The 19,404-nt window shown below is 38.5% G+C and overlaps 2 protein-coding genes across 2 annotated transcripts in view; both read left to right on the top strand.

The window, feature by feature from the left end:
- LOC135207133 (X-ray repair cross-complementing protein 6-like) overlaps positions 1 to 14,554 on the top strand; it is a 15,408-nt gene extending 854 nt beyond the window's left edge. The window contains exons 2-6 of the mRNA XM_064238725.1: positions 847 to 1,037; positions 6,217 to 6,298; positions 9,819 to 9,905; positions 13,335 to 13,515; positions 14,236 to 14,554. Of these exons, the coding sequence (XP_064094795.1) occupies positions 847 to 1,037; positions 6,217 to 6,298; positions 9,819 to 9,905; positions 13,335 to 13,515; positions 14,236 to 14,477 (783 nt within the window). The 3' untranslated portion in view covers positions 14,478 to 14,554. The remainder of the gene's footprint in view (positions 1 to 846; positions 1,038 to 6,216; positions 6,299 to 9,818; positions 9,906 to 13,334; positions 13,516 to 14,235) is intronic.
- Positions 1 to 19,404, top strand: part of LOC135207404 (glutamic acid-rich protein-like) — a 132,693-nt gene that overhangs the window by 3,623 nt on the left and 109,666 nt on the right. The gene's annotated exons all lie outside the window — the stretch shown is intronic.

Raw genomic sequence — 19,404 nt, 5'->3', positions numbered from 1 at the left:
TAAGAATTTGTCACTGATTTTGTCAAAGGAGTTAAGAAGTGATAGTACAAGACTACGTCTTACACTTCTTATTCCTTACTTCTGAAGTACCATATTAATGCCTTCCTGGACTTCTTCATTCCAGCTACACTTATGTCTCCAGCGTCTGTGCCTGATGAGGAAACACAGTACTGAAGGAGTGAAAACTGCCTAATCTAGTTCTTTCGTCTGCTTCTAAGAAATCTCTCATTATGTACATGACTGGCTTGCATCCGAAAGGAAACAAGGCAAAGCTGCTCTGCTTTCCCCTCTAGAAAACTTTTATGAAAATGAAATACTTTCTATGTTACAGGTGAGCTCCATCCCTTGGAGTGGCTGACTCCTCCCAAGGGAGATTCTGTGTTCTAGTAGATGCTAATAGAATAAAGTGAGAATAATTTTATTTCATATGAATATTAACGGAGTTGGTGAGTAACTTCTTGAGTATTTTGTGCTGATGAGAAACCGATGCTGATGTTCGAAAGTAGGGACTGCCTCAGGTACACCACGACTCGCTGGTAAAATCTTTATCAGATAGTAATCCTTTAATCTTGGTCATAACACCAAGTCATCGGCATACAGTAACCTTTCAAGGGCCTCTCTGCAATGATTTTCTTGGTTCATCCATGACTTTGGTGAAGAATGAATGAAAACTTTCCAGTTATAATATCTTCTACATTTTTCCTAAAATTACTGAGAAGTTTCTGAATTCATTGAAATAACTGGAGGAATTAATTTTCTCTGAAAGCTTATGTTAAGAAGAGATTTTTTTTATATGGGATTCTGGGTATGGAAATATTGTATTATTAAGAACATTTTATTCTTCAGGACTTGATGATTAGTGAGGATGAAGATGAAGATTCGCAGGAGGGCATTATTCTGGCTGATCCAACCAATCGTATTGAAAAACTTATGGACAGAGTGAGACGAGTTGAACATAAGCAGAGAACTTTGGGTAGAGCCATTTTTACATTAGCTCCTGGTGTTGAAATGTCTGTTTCTATTTACACAGGTGTAAGGTATGCATTGTACCCTACGGTCTTTCTGATTTGATAATATTGTGTTTGTGTGAAAATAAAATTATACACTACGTATTTTGCATGTGCCTTTGTGTTTGTAGAGCTTTGTAGTAACTGTAACATATGGTAGTTTGTAGTAGTATAACTTAACTGGCCTTAGCTTGGGTAAGGGCTGTCATTATTGCCATGAGTTGGTCTCAATAGTCCCTTTCAGGTGTGCGCATTCCTGCTTCAGTATACTTTTGATTCATTCGTGTCCTTTGGCGTTCCTCTGGTGCCATTAGGACAGCATGTCTAAAAGGTTGGACCATGTCTTTGGGGCATTATAATATTATTATATATATAATAATAATATTAATATATATTATATATACCATATTATATATGTAAATATATACATCGAGATGGACAAAATGATATTAATATAAATCTCAATTGAAGCATTATACACTAAGCATGGTAGTACACACATTAGATTCCCTATTCCAAACAGAGTGATTTCACACGCACTCTCATATGTAAATATATCAATAAATGTTTTTCTACGCAAAGATACAGTCTCTCTCTCTCTCTCTCTCTCTCTCTCTCTGTCTAAACTTATTGAATGCAAAGCCTTAAGCCTAAATGAAGGAACAAATGAAGAATTCCAGACCTTCGGGGTAAAAGAGAGAGAGAGAGAAAGAGAGAGAGAGAGAAGAGAGATATTTCAGCAATTTATAGCACAAAGAGACAAGACATAATTAAAAATCTTTCAGAATCTTTCCTGCTATATTTCGATAAATTAAAGTATCTCTCGGGGAATATAGAAAATCAACGAAAAATCGAGAGTGAGAGAGAGGAGAGTATATGAACTGGATACTTCAGATATGGATTCCAGTTTGAAGAAAATGTGGCCTTACCTGGCCTTGGCAGCAGCTGTTGTTAGGACGTTGTTGTCCAGATGTTGTTATCTTGTTTGGTGTGGCTGCCTATTCGCTGGCGAGATATCTCCCTGACTGATGATGATGGTGGGAGCTGAACAGCCCAAGGAAAAGGAATTGAACGAGAGAATTGCGGCCTTGCGAGACGCCATCCAGTACCAGAGAGAGCAGCGCGTGCACTTGGACCTGTGAATTCTTAAGCTACAACAGAGACTCGACTGCCAAGAAGAGACGCAGAAGGCGGGTGGAAGGGAAGAACGCGTTCGTGAAGTGCAGATCATCCAGGAACAAAAAGACACTACCGAAAAGTGTCAATCCGACATAAAAGACCTGGAGCTGAGGTTCGAGCGACTGCAGAAGGACGTGGAAGACCTGTGGAAGGAAAAGTGTGGACTCCAGTGTGAAGTTGAGGCGGCGAAAGTCAAGAGGAACGAGTTGGCATGCCTTCTAGAGGAAGGAAATGGTCGCCCTGGAGTCCCTGGAGAGGAAGACCAATGTCCAGAGAGAACGGAACGACCGACTGGAAGATGAGGTTGGATGGCTGCGAGGAGGAAAGGAAATAATGGTCTCCGACCTGAAGAATCTCGAGGAGAAATAAAGACGCATGGAGGAGGACAACGGGAAAGTGCAGAAGCTGCTGTCGATCTTCAAGGAATGGCGCGACGAAGACTGCACTGGCCTCACTCAGACGGATGAGACGTGAAAATTTTGAGGAGGTTGTTTATTGTATGGAAACTTTGATGTTTGTTTTGTAATAAGTTTATTTTGTTAAATCGTTGAAGGAAATTGAAGTAGAATGGAAATAAATATGTTAAGATGTTTTCTTAGAGTTTTATTTCTCCCTGGAAGGGAAAGAAAAAGGAGGAATATAGAAAGAGCGAAGAAAATGATGGGATTCGTGGAGGTGTCGGGAGAAGAAAGAGGATTAGGACAAGCCTCATAGGAATTGAGAGTATTCAGTAAGATTGGTGGAGGTGCAAGGAGAAGAAGGAAAGGATTCAGTAGGATCTGTAGAGTGCCAGGACAAGAAGTAGAGGATTGAGAGTAGCCCCAGGAGAATTGAGAGGATTCAGTGGCATATTCTAAATCTAAGTAACAGCATAGGTGTTGCTCTGAGTAGGGACTGGCGGGCGAGGCCCGCCACTGGTCTCGGGATGGGCGGGAAAGGTCCGCCAAGTGTCCCGGGATGGGGGAGCTGGGCCCACCGCGGGTCCGGGTCGGCGGGCCGGACCCGCCGCGGGTCCCTCGACGGGCGGGGTGGGGCGATGTCCGCCGACGTTGCGGGCCGGGCCCGGCCGTGGTCCCGAAGGTTGGTTGGGCAATGGGTCCGAAAGGTCCAGCCCAATGGAGGGAACAATCCTCCTCAGCTGCTTCCCCGGAGGAAGGCAGGTTTCCTGCCAGGCTGTTAACGGGCCCCCTGGAGGAAAAAAAATGACACCCCCAAAAGGAAAAGGGCTAAACCGCCAAAGGATTCCCGATTCCTTATCCAGCCCTGGAGGGAATCCTCCTCAGGGGAAGCTGCTTCCCCGGAGGAGCAGGGTTCCTGCCCCAGGCTGGGGAAGCTGGCCTGAGGATGGACCCACCAAAGAGGCTAAAAGCCAAAGGATCCAGATCCTATCCGCCCATGGAGGGAACAATCCTCCTCAGAGGGCTGCTTCCCCGGAGGAAGGGCAGGTTTCCTGCCAGGCTGGGGAAGCGGGCCTGAGGATGGACCCACCCACTGAGGCTAAAGGCCAAAGGGATCCCGATCCTATTCCAGCCCATGGAGGAACAATCCTCCTCAGAGGCTGCTTCCCCGGGAGGAAGGCAGGTTTCCCTGCCAGGCTGGGGAAGCGGGCCTGAGGATGGACCCACCAAAGGAAAGGGCTAAAGGCCAAAGGATCCAGATCCTATCCAAGCCCATGGAGGGAACAATCCTCCTCAGAGGCTGCTTCCCCGGAGGAAGGCAGGTTTCCTGCCAGGCTGGGGAAGCGGGCCTGAGGATGGACCCACCAAAGAGGCTAAAGGCCAAAGGATCCAGATCCTATCCAGCCCATGGAGGGAACAATCCTCCTCAGAGGCTGCTTCCCCGGAGGAAGGCAGGTTTCCTGCCAGGCTGGGGAAGCGGGCCTGAGGATGGACCCACCAAAGAGGCTAAAGGCCAAAGGATCCCTATGCCTATCCAGCCCATGGAGGAACAATCCTCCTCAGAGGCTGCTTCCAGGAGGAGGCAGGTTTCCTGCCAGGCTGGGGAGCGGGCCTGAGGATGGACCCGCCAAAGAGGCTAAAGGCCAAAGGATCCCGATCCTATCCAGCCCATGGAGGGAACAACCTTCCCTCCTCAGAGGCTGCTTTCCCCGGAGGAAGGCAGGTTTCCTGCCAGGCTGGGTAAGCGGGCCTGAGGATGGGGACCCACCACAGAGGCTAAAGGCCAAAGGATCCGATCCTATCCAGCCCATGGAGGGGAGGGAACAATCCTCCTCAGAGGCTGGTTCCCCCAGGAAGGAAATTGGCAGGTTTCCTGCCAGGCTGGGTAAGGGCGGGCCGAGGATGGACCACCAACAGAGGCCCCTAAAGGCCAGGAATCCAGATCCTATTCCAGCCATGGAAAGGGAACAAATTTCCTTCCCAGAGGCTGCTAACCCCGGAGGGAAGGCAGGTTTCCTGCCAGGCGGGTGGGAATCAACCTGGCACCACTTTCCGGATGCCTGCAAGCTACCTTTGATCAACTGGTGCCACCTTCCAGTGCTCACAGCTTGTTGGCTTTCTTCAGAAAACAGCTGCTCTCCTTACCTCCAAGGATAAGAATTTGTCACTGATTTTGTCAAAGGAGTAAGAAGTGATAGTACAAGACTACGTCTTACACTGCTTATTCCTTACTTCTGAAGTACCATATTGATACCTTCCTAGACTTCTTCATTCCAGCTACACTTATGTCTCCAGCGTCTGTGCCTGATGAGGAAACACAGTACTGAAGGAGTGAAACTGCCTAATCTAGTTCTTTCGTCTGCTTCTAAGAAATCTCTTCATTATGTACATGACTGGCTTGCATCCGAAAGGAAACAAGGCAAAGCTGCTCCTGCTTTCCCTCCTAGAAAACTTTATGAAAATGAAATACTTTCTATGTTACAGGTGAAGCTCCATCCCTTGGAGTGGCTGACTCCTCCCAAGGGAGATTCTGTGTTCTAGTAGATGCTAATAGAATAAAGTGAGAATAATTTTATTTCATATGAATATTAACGGAGTTGGTGAGTAACTTCTTGAGTATTTTGTGCTGATGAGAAACCGATGCTGATGTTCGAAAGTAGGGACTGCCTCAGGTACACCACGACTCGCTGGTAAAATCTTTATCAGATAGTAATCCTTTAATCTTGGTCATAACACCAAGTCATCGGCATACAGTAACCTTTCAAGGGCCTCTCTGCAATGATTTTCTTGGTTCATCCATGACTTTGGTGAAGAATGAAGGAAAACTTTCCAGTTATAATATCTTCTACATTTTTCCTAAAATTACTGAGAAGTTTCTGAATTCATTGAAATAACTGGAGGAATTAATTTTCTCTGAAAGCTTATGTTAAGAAGAGATTTTTTTTTTATATGGGATTCTGGGTATGGAAATATTGTATTATTAAGAACATTTTATTCTTCAGGACTTGATGATTCGTGAGGATGAAGATGAAGATTCGCAGGAGGGCATTATTCTGGCTGATCCAACCAATCCAAACTTATGGACAGAGTGAGACGAGTTGAACATAAGAAGAGAACTTTGGGTAGAGCCATTTTTACATTAGCTCTTGGTGTTGAAATGTCTGTTTCTATTTACACAGGTGTAAGGTATGCATTGTACCCTACGGTCTTTCTGATTTGATAATATTGTGTTTGTGTGAAAATAAAATTATACACTACGTATTTTGCATGTGCCTTTGTGTTTGTAGAGCTTTGTAGTAACTGTAACATATGGTAGTTTGTAGTAGTATAACTTAACTGGCCTTAACTGGGGACTTCATAGTTTTCCAATTGACATAGATTAACTTTTGTACAAGGGTATATATAATTTTCATTAATTTTTAGTTGATATTGCATAGTAATTTTTACATTCTGTGTTCATTTTGAGAGGGTTGGTATATTTTCTGTATGTACATTTTCTTTGAATGATAGCTTTCAAAATATTTATAATTATTTCCATATTCTCATTGTTTGTTAACAAACTTCTTAGCAAATTAATGAAATTAATTTCATCTTAATGTTTATTTAGGTTGAAATATATATTTGTTTTCCAGAAAAACATATAAACCATCAAAAGTGAAACTTTGGAAAGTTACCAATGAAGAAGTGAGGTATGTGAAGAAGGAGTATCTTGAGGTAAGTTTGATTTTTTCTCATTGCTTTATAATGTTGACAGGTCTCTTGTACCTTTGGATGTACCACATGTACAAAAAACATAGATCTTTTGTAAGTAACTGTTGGCATTATTAATTATTTTAGTTTTGCAGTGATTCCTTAGTATGCTTTCATGTTGTTTTGAGTTTTGGATTTTAGAGAAAATCACCTGTTGAAAGCATTCTTGGGGACTGAAGCGAACTTATTTTTCAGTGGGAAGAGAGGAGGTTGGGTTGCATTACATTATACAGACAAGAAGCTTACGTTAGGTTTTTATGAAAAGCAGTTGTTTGTAGTTTGGTGAATGCTTTTCTAACTTTTTTCTGATGAGACAAATAGAAATACAAGTTATTTTACTACCCAGAGTAAACATTCTGAGACGATGATCTCACCATTCAGTCATGATCTACTGCAATTGGAATTTTTGTAATTTTTGCTTTTTTGACCTGCTGTAAAATAGTTTTTGGAGGTAAAATGCTAATTATGGCATCATTTTGAAGATGAGGACTTGTACTTTGTTGTAGTACTGTATATTTAAAATTGAAAAGAACAAAAATATACCAAATTGACAAGTTGAATTTACCAGTAAATTTCTTACAGATGATGTCATTTGATGTCTTCAAAGTCATAACTGTTGGGTACACAAATACACTATCACCTTTTCCACCACAAGTTGTCACACTGCTATGTTGCTGAATGTTCTTGTATAGTCTGAACACCTGGGGTTTGTTTAACCAGACAATCACGTTCACAGCAATGTGGACTTGCATTGCTCTTGTTCTGGCTATTTAGCTGACGTGCAAACTTACCACATGCTTTATTGTATATAGTGTTAAGTGATATCACTGAATTTTACTCATTCTGGTGTTATGGGACTTTGGAGACAGTTTGAGAAATATATTGTAGAACTAAATACATGAGACTTCTTTTGATGATAATTATCATTTTGGGGAGGTTGAGATTGTGTCAGCCATACTTGACTGAGTCTGAAAATCATGGTTGGGATAACTTTATGACTGCAGCAGAATTAGACATATGGGTAGGGATGTTTATTAAGAAATGCCCTGGTTTTATTTGACTTTGTAGATTGAATCTCTTCCATAGATCTCACTCATGCACCTACCAATGAACTCAGCAAGGTTCACGAGAGGCCACTGTTAGTGAAATTGTTGGCAGTGCTACGTTTTTCATATATATGGTACATACGTATTAAGAGTATTTCTTTGGTTTTACCACTAGATTTAAGAACACTTTTTCCTTCATGGCACTGGAAAGTTCCAGTTATCTCTCAGCCCCTCAACATTGTAATTTTTTCAAGTTACTACTTTTTAGAATATTGCAGTAAGGTTTCATCAAGGTGATTAATTCAGTTCTTTCACGGCTTTATTAGCCGGTTCCTATGAATTATTTTTATTTGTTTAAACTTTGTTAACTATTTGTTTGCCTCAATATGTTTTGTTAAGTATCAAGAATATGGAGGAAAGAAAATTAAATTTACATTGGTAAGTATTTATGGCCCTAACTTTTGATTACATTTCTATGCAGCCTTTGGTAAAATCACTCTCTTGTTCTCATCTAGTAGGGTTTTAATATTGAAAGGCTCTGATAAGTTACTCTACAGGAAAATGACATTTTCCTTAAGTTTCAATTGAATAGCAAGTTTGAAATGCATGAAAACCAGATGTTACGCTGCTGTAAACATTAAAAAAAAAGAAAGTAACTGTAATTCTCATAAGGAGTCCTGAATTGACTTAGACCTTCAGCCACTCATGGATGTGATTGACCTTAGACATAGGCTGTTTTTCATACTTTTCTAGGTCACCAGTAGTGTTCATATCCTCAGCTCATTACATTTCTCCTTTATTTCCCTTAATGACTGCTCTGATCCCAGTGGAAAAGAACATGAGAGCAGAAAATAAGGATTTCCTTTGAATTATTTTCAAAATATCAAAATTCTGATCTTTAATTATAGATTTTTAAGAGGCTTTAATCCACAGAATTTTTCTCAAAGCAAAACTTTCTTCGACAGCCTTTTGATAGGTGGGAATTATGATTGTGTTTCAATGTTATAACTTCCATTCAGTTATTGCTAATTCTGTACTACTTGGAGTTTATTGCACATCTGTTTTGTTTATCATAACTTTTTGGTTTACAAAGTTATGCAGCATGTAGTATGTAGAGGATATCTACCTTGGTGGGTAATCTTCATGATCCATTGAAAATTGTTATACTTACTTCACCCTTTGTTTGGCATTTATAGATATAATGGAATGAGATTTTCATCCAAAGAAATTCATGGAGGCAGCTCACAAACTTTGAAAGAGGGTTAGAGCATTCATTGGAACACTGAGAGATTGCATTCTCGGATTTGCTGGTATTTTATCCAAAGTGAGTAAAAGCGCATTTGTAATGTGTTTGGTACGCCAGCTCAAGTCCTATGCTATTTTAAGAGAGGAGCTTCTCATGCAACTTCTCAGTAGTTGATATCTGAGAACTCTTCTCAGGATCCTGACTAAATTACTGATTTATTACAAGTAAGTGAAGCAAATAGTTACGTGAGTGCTACATTTATCCCCAGTTATTGCTCAGCTATCATTCTTGGGTTATGTTGACAATCTCTCTCTCTCTCTCTCTCTCTCTCTCTCTTCTCACCTCTTCTCTCTCTCTCTCTCTCTCTCTCTCTCTCTCCAGGATCCTTTAATTCACATTATTATTGGATACAAACCCAGTATGATTTTTTAGCTAGAATAGGCCTAGGTCGAAGCTGATTTCCACAAATGTCTTTTCATTGTTTGGAAAGCTGATTAATATTGAGGTTTTCCAAGATGTAAAGTTGTATTGAATGGGTGCCTTTACAATTCTTCTAATAGCTGCATCACATATGTTTGGCTCTTTCCTTGCTCTAACTCAAGCGTGGTGCATCCATCGGAGGATGCAGTTTATTCATAAATCATATACAGAAGAGTATTATAATTAAAACGCACATTGAAATTTCCCCTTATGTTCTTAGTGAAGGGAAAGAAACAGTATGGATGGCTAAGGTAGGATATTCAACTTGGAATAGGGAGGTGTGTTTCTGGACTGTATTCCTCAGTGACTTTTTTCGTCCAATTACTATTATTGCCTTAAAAGGGTGTAAGTTTTATGAGATAACTTGTAGTTTGTCTTGAGAAAATAAGTTATGAAAATGGAATGTCTTATTTGACCAGCCTATTTTGAGCTGCTATAAAATATAGCCCAAGCTTTGTAACATCTTGAAATTCACCATTGCAGTTGCTGGCAATTATGAGAAATTCACCATTGCAGTTGCTGGCAATTATGAGAAATTCACCATTGCAGTTGATGGCAATTATGAGAAATTCACCATTGCAGTTGCTGGCAGTTATTAGATGACATGAATCAACCTTTGCTGTAAATATATATTAAAAAATATTTGTTTTTGGGTCATTCCCCTTCATTTTTAATGACATTCATATTTTTTAATTAATAACACCATTTGCAGGATGAAGTTCGCAACATGGGCAATGTTTATCCTCCAGGCATTGAACTTATAGGATTCAAGCCACTCAGCTTCATCAAGCCATATTGTGTAACTTACTTGTAGATAAGGTGCTACGTGGATGGCTGCTAACTGTTCTAAGGAACAGCACATGTTTTTGCTTATGATGATAAGGTTGCTTTGAACAAGATAGAATTTTATCCCTCAGTCAGTTTTTAATTTTTTGGTAAGGAAGTTGTGTTCTTATGTTCCATTTGTCTGCTTTGTTAATAAATTTGATGAAAGCTATTAAGTTGATGTTGAATAAATGAAAGGCATTTATTAGATTACTCCTTCATGTGATTAATTGTTCTTTGATAAAGCTTGGATGATTTTTCACCCCTGAAACAACACCAAATCCTTCGATAATCATCAAAAATATGTCTGCATAGGGGTCAGATTTATTTTTGTCATAGTCAATAGTACAGTTGTAGATATCACCACTTTACTCAGTGATACTAGAACCTTGAACCAAATTATATTGTTAAGGGCACGATGGCAGTTGCATATTTTGTAAGAAGTATAATTATGCGCTACTTGATATTCTTGTGTCATAGGGCTTTCCCCAGTGTTAGTTTTATGAGCCTTGGCAGTGATCTATAGTTTGAGGAGCTAAAGTCCAGGCTTTAGTTAACTAGTGTATAACACACTAATTCATTTAACTACTACTGTATAATCCTTAAGTGGTATGGACAGGCATGAATATTTTATTTCTTCTTAAATTTTAGAAATTATAGCTGTTCCTTGTGAATAAGTAAAGACATGATCAATTATCATAATATTATCCTTCAAATCATGATTTATATTTGTGAAATAGATAACTTTAGAAGAGGGATAACTTCTGATAATGAGTGGTTTGGGTTTCAGATTTTCTAATGGTACACTCGACAAGAAAACTGAACATACAGTTTTCATTAGCTTTCGTTCATCCAATTTCCCATTTATTTTTACTGAAAAGACATAATATCGCTAAATTTACTCTAGAATATGAAAATATACTGCAAATTATATCATATAAGTTAAAACTGCAAAACAAAACCGTTCAGATACTTAAAAACACGATATATGTCCGAAGTCATTGGAATTTCTCAGATGGATTCGTTCATAGAGATTTGGTAGATAGAATGTGAATTTCTGATTTTAGTGCTATGTATCACGACGACAATATTTACTCGTTTTACTTCATGAACGGGGATATATTGCTTCATCGTAAGTGGTGAATGCAATTATTTTAGTTTCTACAAACTTATGTTTGTATTCCAAAGCGATTAAAGTTAGCTGACGTCAATGGCAGTTAATGTTGCGACGGCTAAGGTAGTTTGAACAAATCTAGTTGCATCCGCAAGAGCGTTTTCTATGATGTGAGGAGGAGCCCTAGAACTTCGAGCGGGAAAGCGCAAATCACTGGATACTGGCTAACGTAACGGATTTCACACTTTGATTACTTTGACGTTGACATGGATCGAATGCTGGTTGCTGTTTACAAAGCTACTGTCTTTAAACATGAATCTTAATCAAGGTTTAAGTAGCATGTTAGCTCAAAGATTTTCTGGCTATATGCTCCCATTACAAAGCAGTTCGTAGTAGCCTACAGCCCTGCACAACTGCATTTCTTTGCCACGAGGCTGAAAGATCTCCCACGATATAAAACTTTAATTGCCTGTGCAATACATATTGAGTTATTTGTGGTAATAAATATTTTTACTTAACACAGCTTTTTTCGTGAATGATTTGTGGATGAAACCTGATTTTCAAAAGTAAAGACTATATCAAGAATTAAAGCATGAATGACCGCACCGTGTCTAAAATTTTCCACGGCAACTGTCGAATGTAATCAAGATTAGGGTATGAATTTCTTAGAGAATTAACTTGAATATTATGATCCTTCAAATTTTATCTAGCATAGTGCAGCACGATCTTGGCAGTCATATCATATCGCGCAAGCATAGGCCTATCGATAGAGATACTTAATTCATTATATTTTCTTCTGCCTTTCCCCCGTCACAAGTCCGTCACCAGTACTATCATTCTTTCTCTCTCTCTCCACTTCTAAAACATACTTTAAAAATATATATATTACCACTCAATCTCCCAAAGAAAATATAATGAAATTAAGTAGTTATAAATAGGCCTAAGCTTTCACATGAGCAGATTTTGCTTCTCTCTCTCTCTCTCTCTCTCTCCACTTTTAAAACACATTTGAAAAAATATTATTACTCAATCTCTAAAAGTAAATATAATGAATTAAGTATCTCTATAGATAGGCCTATGCTTGCGCTCTCTCTCTCTCTCTTCCAAGTTTCTTTCCCCATTTCTCTCTCTCTCTCTCCCCACTTGTCAAGTTGTTCCTCCAGGGTTTATTGCATCCCATCTCCTATTTGCAGGTATGATTTTAAGTTTATCCTGTGACATTAATTGTATTTATTCTGCATAACATCATTGCCGTGTGATGCAAAGAGCTTCGGTGAAATTCTGGCACTCATTTTTTATTCTCTTCCCCACAAGTCCTCCTCCACCCATCCTTCATCCTTTAGGAGCACATTTAGTTTTCCCAGGGGTTGTGCAAGGACATGTCCAAGCCATCTCCATTTCCCTTTCATCATTATCTCATCTACATATGGAACTTCGGTATTTTCGCTTATGGTATCAGAACTGAGAACCCTGAAGCTAGGGTTTAATTAATGCAGCATGCATTTGCCTTGGTTCAGACTGAAGAACAAGACCTTCCTGTTTCAGTTTTTACTGTTTCGTTTGTTTACTTGTGGAAAGATGACGGCTTCCAATGGATGAATTATGCTATTCTTAAGAGAAGGATGAATTTTTATCAATTGTCTGGCCATTGATACAAACACATAATGATACCAGTTATACGTGTCACAAGGGACGCAGCCACTGTTCTATTTTTGTTGGTACCGTTACTGATAGTATTACTGCAAAGGTAGAATTGTAGCTTTATTGAACATTGCATTATCAACTTTTCAGTCTTATTGTTAATTGAGTATGGGTACCCCCAACTTCATTGATAATCCACTCATACATATAACCAGCTCAACCAGTTTTCAAGTCTTTTCACCTAGTATTGATGAATGAAAATGCGTAAAATGGGCTGAGAAACCTTTGTTTTAGGTATTTTCCAGAAATTGTAAATAATTTGAATTTTAGTAGAAGAGAGAAATATGTGATTGAATCATTCATGTGTTACTGTTTCATTTTATGGGTATGGGTATACTAAGTTTCATCATCTTGTATTACCTTATGCATCCACATATTAGTATTGTCACAATTCAGAGATGGAAAAAGTGTCCCAGTAAGATTTTTCTTTTAATTCCACAGATTGAGAAATGTCAGCATCTGTATGAGAGTAACATTCAACTTTAAATTGAGTGTAATTATATTTGGTGTATGTGAGTTACAGGTATATATTTTGGAAGGTACTTTTGCATTATTTTTTTTATTGCAGATGATTTTCGTAACATTTAGGTGGAGAATATGACTCGTGCTACTCCAGATCAAGTTGATGCAGCAAAGGCAGTCATACAAAAACTGCACTTCACATATAATCCTGAAGGCTTTGATAATCCAAGCCTTCAAACCCACTGGCGTAACATTGAAGCTCTGGCACTGAATAGGTCTGAATTGGAACCCGTTTCAGATCACACGGGTAAAGCAATTATGGATTTTTTTTGCATGCAAGTTGTCATAATACTTTAAATGACGATGAAATGGCTTTTTATTTTAGTATGGTAGAATTTGGTGTTTTCAGTTACAAAAATCAACTGTTATTTTACACAGGACTTTGCATTAAATCATTTAGTTTAACACTGCAGTTATGTAGTATTTTCAAGAAGTGCAAGAATATGTTTAAGGTACCATTTGCGGTCAGGGCCATTCATCTTCAGGACATTCATATACTGTATAGGATCTGTAGTATTGTAACTGTTGATATTTGTGTACCATTTACGAATATAGTACCTTTTAAACAATTATGAGTTTAATCATTTCTACTTACACAATTTGTATTTGAGAAATTTTCTGAATGTTTGCATAGCAGGTAATTCAAATTTTCATCTTCATAAGGCTGAAAATTCTTTAGTAGTATAAGGATTTTTTTTTTCAGAACAAATCCTTATGATGAGCTCTTTAATTTAAGACTTTGCTGCAGAACTCTCTGCCTAATAGGCTTCATCCATTCTATCTGGTCCCTTCTCACATACCGGTCTGTCATTATCTTTGCCTGAGCTCTAGTTTACATCCTTCATTCCTCAACAAATCCTTTTGGCAAAGCTCATTTAGTCTATAAATTTGACATAGTACTCTCATGAAACTATTGCATTAATACTATATAATAATAGTATACCTGTTTCATTTGACTACATTTCAGTTCCACCCAATGATCGAATTCTTAAGAAAGCGGGTAAACTACTAGATGAACTTCGGGACTTGGTGTATCCACCCTCTTATGATCCAGCTAACCTTCCAAAGAAAAGGCCAACAGCATCATCTACTCCTGCACCAAAGAAACCAAAAATTGACCCGAAATCTATGAGTGCAGAAGACTTGGCAAAAGAAGGAAAAGTAAGCAAAGGTGTCACTTGTATCATGATTAGTGAAGTCATCCCTTGAACTTTTATGGCAATGGTGTCAAGACCCCATGGATTTTGAATGTATAGCTGCGTGTTTTACCACTTCATATTACAGATGTCAACTATCCCTATATATAAATACGTATTTATATCCAATTTTTTTTTTAAATACTTTGATGTTACTGAACATCATAGGGAACCAACCTCAATTGTCTTGCAATAGCTGATGATTCATGGTATGTTGAAGACTTTGAGGTGCATGTTAGACTTAATATTGCTACCTGTATAGTCAAAGACAGTAGTAGGCCCTCGAGTGAGAGGGTCAATGAAAATCGATTGGTAAAGGTAGTGGGATAACTTTTTGTAGCCTTGGGCCAATGACTCAGGCTTACTGAACATAGGTTGCCTTGTAAGGTCATTGTAGATGGTGGTAAAAGTTTGCTGTGCTATCTCTTAGTTTCTGCCTTTCATTTTCATCTGATCCCTTTGGTCTCTTTCTATCTAGTTGCCCGACAACAACTTGACCTTCCTTCGACTGAGAATATAGATATGTGACTGAGTAGTCACATTAAACTTCTCCATAATAAAAATGCAACTAAAGAAATTGTACATAAATCCCACAGCAATGTTGAAGGAAGTAGTAACTCATTTTCGATGATATTATAGGGAGGATTAATGAATTAGGGAAAAGGTAAGCAATTACAATCACGGGTAATAAAAGTGAATTTCTAACTCACATCAAGAAACATCCCTGGGCTCTTCAAACGAAAGGCAAGGATGCCACCTACTGACCTGCTAAAGGTAAAAAAGAAGTTGGAACTTTATACTTGTAGTGTACCTGAGGATTTACCTGGCAGGCCGGAGGCTTTGCATTTCAGTGAGTTTTCTTTGCCCTCCTGATCCACTAGTGACAAGATAGAATTTTATTCGAATTACCAAGTGAATGTAATGGAAATCAGTTCAATAGAAATTTTCTGCCGCATTACTATTATTCAGAAGATGAAACCTATTCATATGGAACAAGCCCACAGGTCCACTTGACTTGAAATTCAAGCTTCCAAAGAATATGTTCATTCCGTAGGGTTAGAATAGCAGCCCCTTCCTGATCTTATGATCACGGGTGGCCATATTGGAACTCCCTCTCAGCCATTGTTGCCAAAACGTGAAAATGTGGCCTATGGTGTGGCAGTTTTGATACGCAAAGTGATTGTGCGCAGAAATGGGGTCTTCATTTCGGTCTGCCGCACCAAGTGTGGAAAAAATTTCAAAAATTTTCCTTTTTATTAGAGGTTTATTGTGGCCAGCTATATTATTTTCTTATTCTTATATGAGTCATTCACCAATATTCTCGGTCATATGCATATTTATATATATATGGTTATATAATAAGACTGAATAAAGAGCCATCAAAGATTGGTTGTTTACGCTCCATCATGGAACTGCAATAGTCGACTGATCGAGCGATGTCCAGATGACACGTTTATAGCAGACGACAGTAGAGTGACAGCATTATGTTTCCATGTAATTAAGGTAACTTAAATCTATTTGAAATTGTTTTAATGAATGTAAAAAGTTATTGCATATATCGTTTTATATACGTTAGATTTTACCGAAGGTTGCATGAAGCAATTTAGAATTTTGCCGACCGTGGAAGTCAGTTATGTGGAAATGTGGGGCACTGCTTTCAGCACACACTGCTGTATTACTATAACTGCAGCAGAACATTTTTCATCTTAATTATTCTTAAATTGTGTTATTTTATTACATATCAATTAATCATTTCTCTACAATACACAGTTTTTTCAAACATTATGGTTCTAAAGTCCATTGTAAGTGAAGTAAAAATATTACTTCCTAAATTGTACATATCTCAACAATTAGCAAGCATCCTGTAGACAAACCAATGACAGAAAAGCTAGCAAAATCAATTTTTTATAATCTGGCTCTTTGAAACAATACTGTGAACGGTCGTGAGAAGTTCATTAAGACGTATTTAGAATAAGAAATGATCCTAAGAGAAGAAGAAAAAAAAAATTGCCGAATCAAAAGGCATAGGCCAAGCTTTGTTTTCCCGTGTTAATATTCTTATAGGATATTTTTTCCCTGATGTGATGATTCGGCAACATTTCATAGAAAATTATTTTATTCGAAATTAAGTTGCACGTAGAATTAGGTTTAAATGATAACGCATCTTACGAAATGAGTAGGCTAGACTAGTTTGAAGGGTTAAGTCTAGCCTAGGCTACCAAAACTTCATTTTCTTGTTATTGCTTATGTGTGAGACATGATTCGATGGAAGCAATAGTAGAACCAGGATAAGTATTTTAATTTTGAATGAAATAATATTAGTCGTCTTCGGTCTGTTTACTAATACTACGCCATCCTGAAATCCTCTCATAGTGACACAAAAGCCTGATGACTTTTCTGCACAGGCCAACATCCTATAAGCATTTTAATAACGAGCAAGATAGTTATTCTTTAAATTATGAAGTATATCTAAGATTAATTATATTTTGATCACAAAACTGAAATAGCCACTGCATATGCCAGAGTAATGCGTCGAAAATATAAGTCAAGGTACTAAAGTAGTTCTGCTTGTTGTCACCAGGGCGGCGTTGCTAAGTCGTAGAACCTCGTTGGCAGTGGCTAGAGTTAAAGACTCATTTTAGCGTGACTAGACTCAAGGAAAAATGCTATACTTCAGAAATGTTGCATGACATGTATTGTGATGAGGAGGCAGTCCTTCAACCGCGTGGAACAAAGCCCCCACACGCGGACAGGAGCGCACACTGACTTTCAGTGAATTAAACATATATGTAATTAATATATATTTAAGTATAATGTGTATATAATAACTTACTTTCAACTTTTTTATTTAATTTCTGTTGTTAACATATTTATTTATTTGTCTTATTTTATGTTTCACTATAGTCTTTTGTAAATACTTAAAACTAGGTATCTGGCAATTGTACTACCTTTCCGTCCTCATGACGTCACAAAACGCATGTAGGCTCATATTTGTATCAGTACGCTTGAAAACGTCAATACGTATAGGTTGACGAAACAGCTGTCGCGTGTAAAAATACTGGAGTAAATGGAAGAACCCCATTATGTGTCCATTAGTAACCTGAACAATGAAGTAAAGAAAATATTTAGAAAATATGAAGCAATTTCAAAAAAGCTGGTAAACAGTGAGAAAGCCATTCTATTCAATGAATGTTATATATATATATATATACACACACACATACATATATATATATATTGTGACATTTATAGATCTCTTTGTCTACCCAGTAATTAATTAATTACTGTAGTTTGATTTGGAAAATGGCAGCCATTTCCTCCAAATATCAGCTGATTTTTAGTAAACGTGGGAAACCAAAACCCGCCAGCCAGAGATAAGGGGTTCCTAAGTTGGGGGAAAATAGACTCTTGTCAGCTTTAGGGACGTATCTAAAAGGGAAGGATGTAGGCAGAACTGGTACTTCTTAGGCCTATATCTTAAGCTCTGTTTTGAACCCTCTGCTGGCTGTATGTTCTGTTTCCAGGATTTGCCCTGCTCGTGGGGTTAAGCTGACCCCAACACCCAGGCAAAACACCTGCGATCTGCCCCAGTCGACTGCAGGACGTGATCTCGGACGGATGTCCGACCACCTGCCTTCCATTTCGGCCTATCCATGGCGTTAGTGGCGCGCCAAGATGCCCAGACCTAAGACAAAGCTGGGCGCCACATTTTCTACAAAGATCCACTGAACATTGCATCCAGGTACGTCTTGCGAAACAGCATATTGTCAGTCCCTTACATCCTATTATCTATTTGATCCCCATTTTCCCAATTCAAACTTCCATTCCAAAAAGAACTCATCCCTTTGTTTCCTCTCACTGCCTCATGGCCGCATGCTTCCCCTTGTGTGATCGTCCCAGACAAATGAAGTCAATGCATACCTCAGTGAAACATTAAAGTTCCTTTTCCCCAATGTTAGAGAACTAACTAATTGAAATTGGGCAATAAATCCTTTTTTTCTTTTGTTTTTCTTTGTTTAATCTGGGATCCTTTTTCCAGATTCCCTGAGTCACGTGCTAAGTCTCTCTGCCCGCAAGTGTTGCATTACCCAAGTTTATGAAACCAGCTTGTACAAATTCCATTTTGAGCCAGCTATTATCCATTTGTGAGAGATTATAAGTCCCAACGTGTGGACACTGCATTTAAAATAAATAGCTGTAAAGTATTTAGCTGAGTTTCTGGCGACCTGTTCCTCTAGAGTAAATTATGACTATAAATCCGTTTTACGGTAAGTTCAAGTAAATTCACCTTGTTCTCCCTTAACTTTTCCTGTTTACGTATCGTAGTTCTTTCAAGGCCAGGCTCATACGTAAAAGTGACGACTGCTTGCCAGCATCGAATCTGGGCTTGCTTAAAAAAAGCTTGTAAATCGCGTTATCCCTTGTAAAACGAATGTAAATGTTTCTCAAAGCGGAAAAAACAAAGCACACTTGCGCGGAAGACACACACTGGCTCACGGTAAGGTATACCATTCTTTTAATATGATTATTTTATAACCAATGTTAGCTTAAGGTACGTTTAAGTATTTTTATTACGAAGTGTTTAAAAGAGTGTAAGTAGAAATATTATTATTGTAACGGCGAAAGCGCCAGAGCTTTATTTTAGCGGCCAGCAAACAATTTGCCCCACGAATTCTCTGTGATTTTGTATTGTCGTGTATTGTATGAGCTCACACTAACACGTGTGTAGACAGATGCCAGAAAGTACCAGATCAAACTTGGAAGTGCTTTGCCAGGGTTTATTACTGTATTAGAAAGCCTAGCTAGTTAGGAGTGTTCTCCTAATAGTTACGGCAAAAGAAGTGTACAATTCTTTTGTCTGTGATAGGTTAGGGGAATTAATTTTAACTTAGTTTCATTCCAAGTGTTGGTAACCGCTTAGCCAGCCAGCTCTCGTCAGC

The sequence above is a fragment of the Macrobrachium nipponense genome, chromosome 32 (genome assembly GCF_015104395.2).
Source record: "Macrobrachium nipponense isolate FS-2020 chromosome 32, ASM1510439v2, whole genome shotgun sequence".
NCBI lineage: Eukaryota > Metazoa > Arthropoda > Malacostraca > Decapoda > Palaemonidae > Macrobrachium > Macrobrachium nipponense.
Note: the sequence above shows the minus strand (reverse complement) of the source record. Positions and strands in the feature narration are given on the sequence as shown.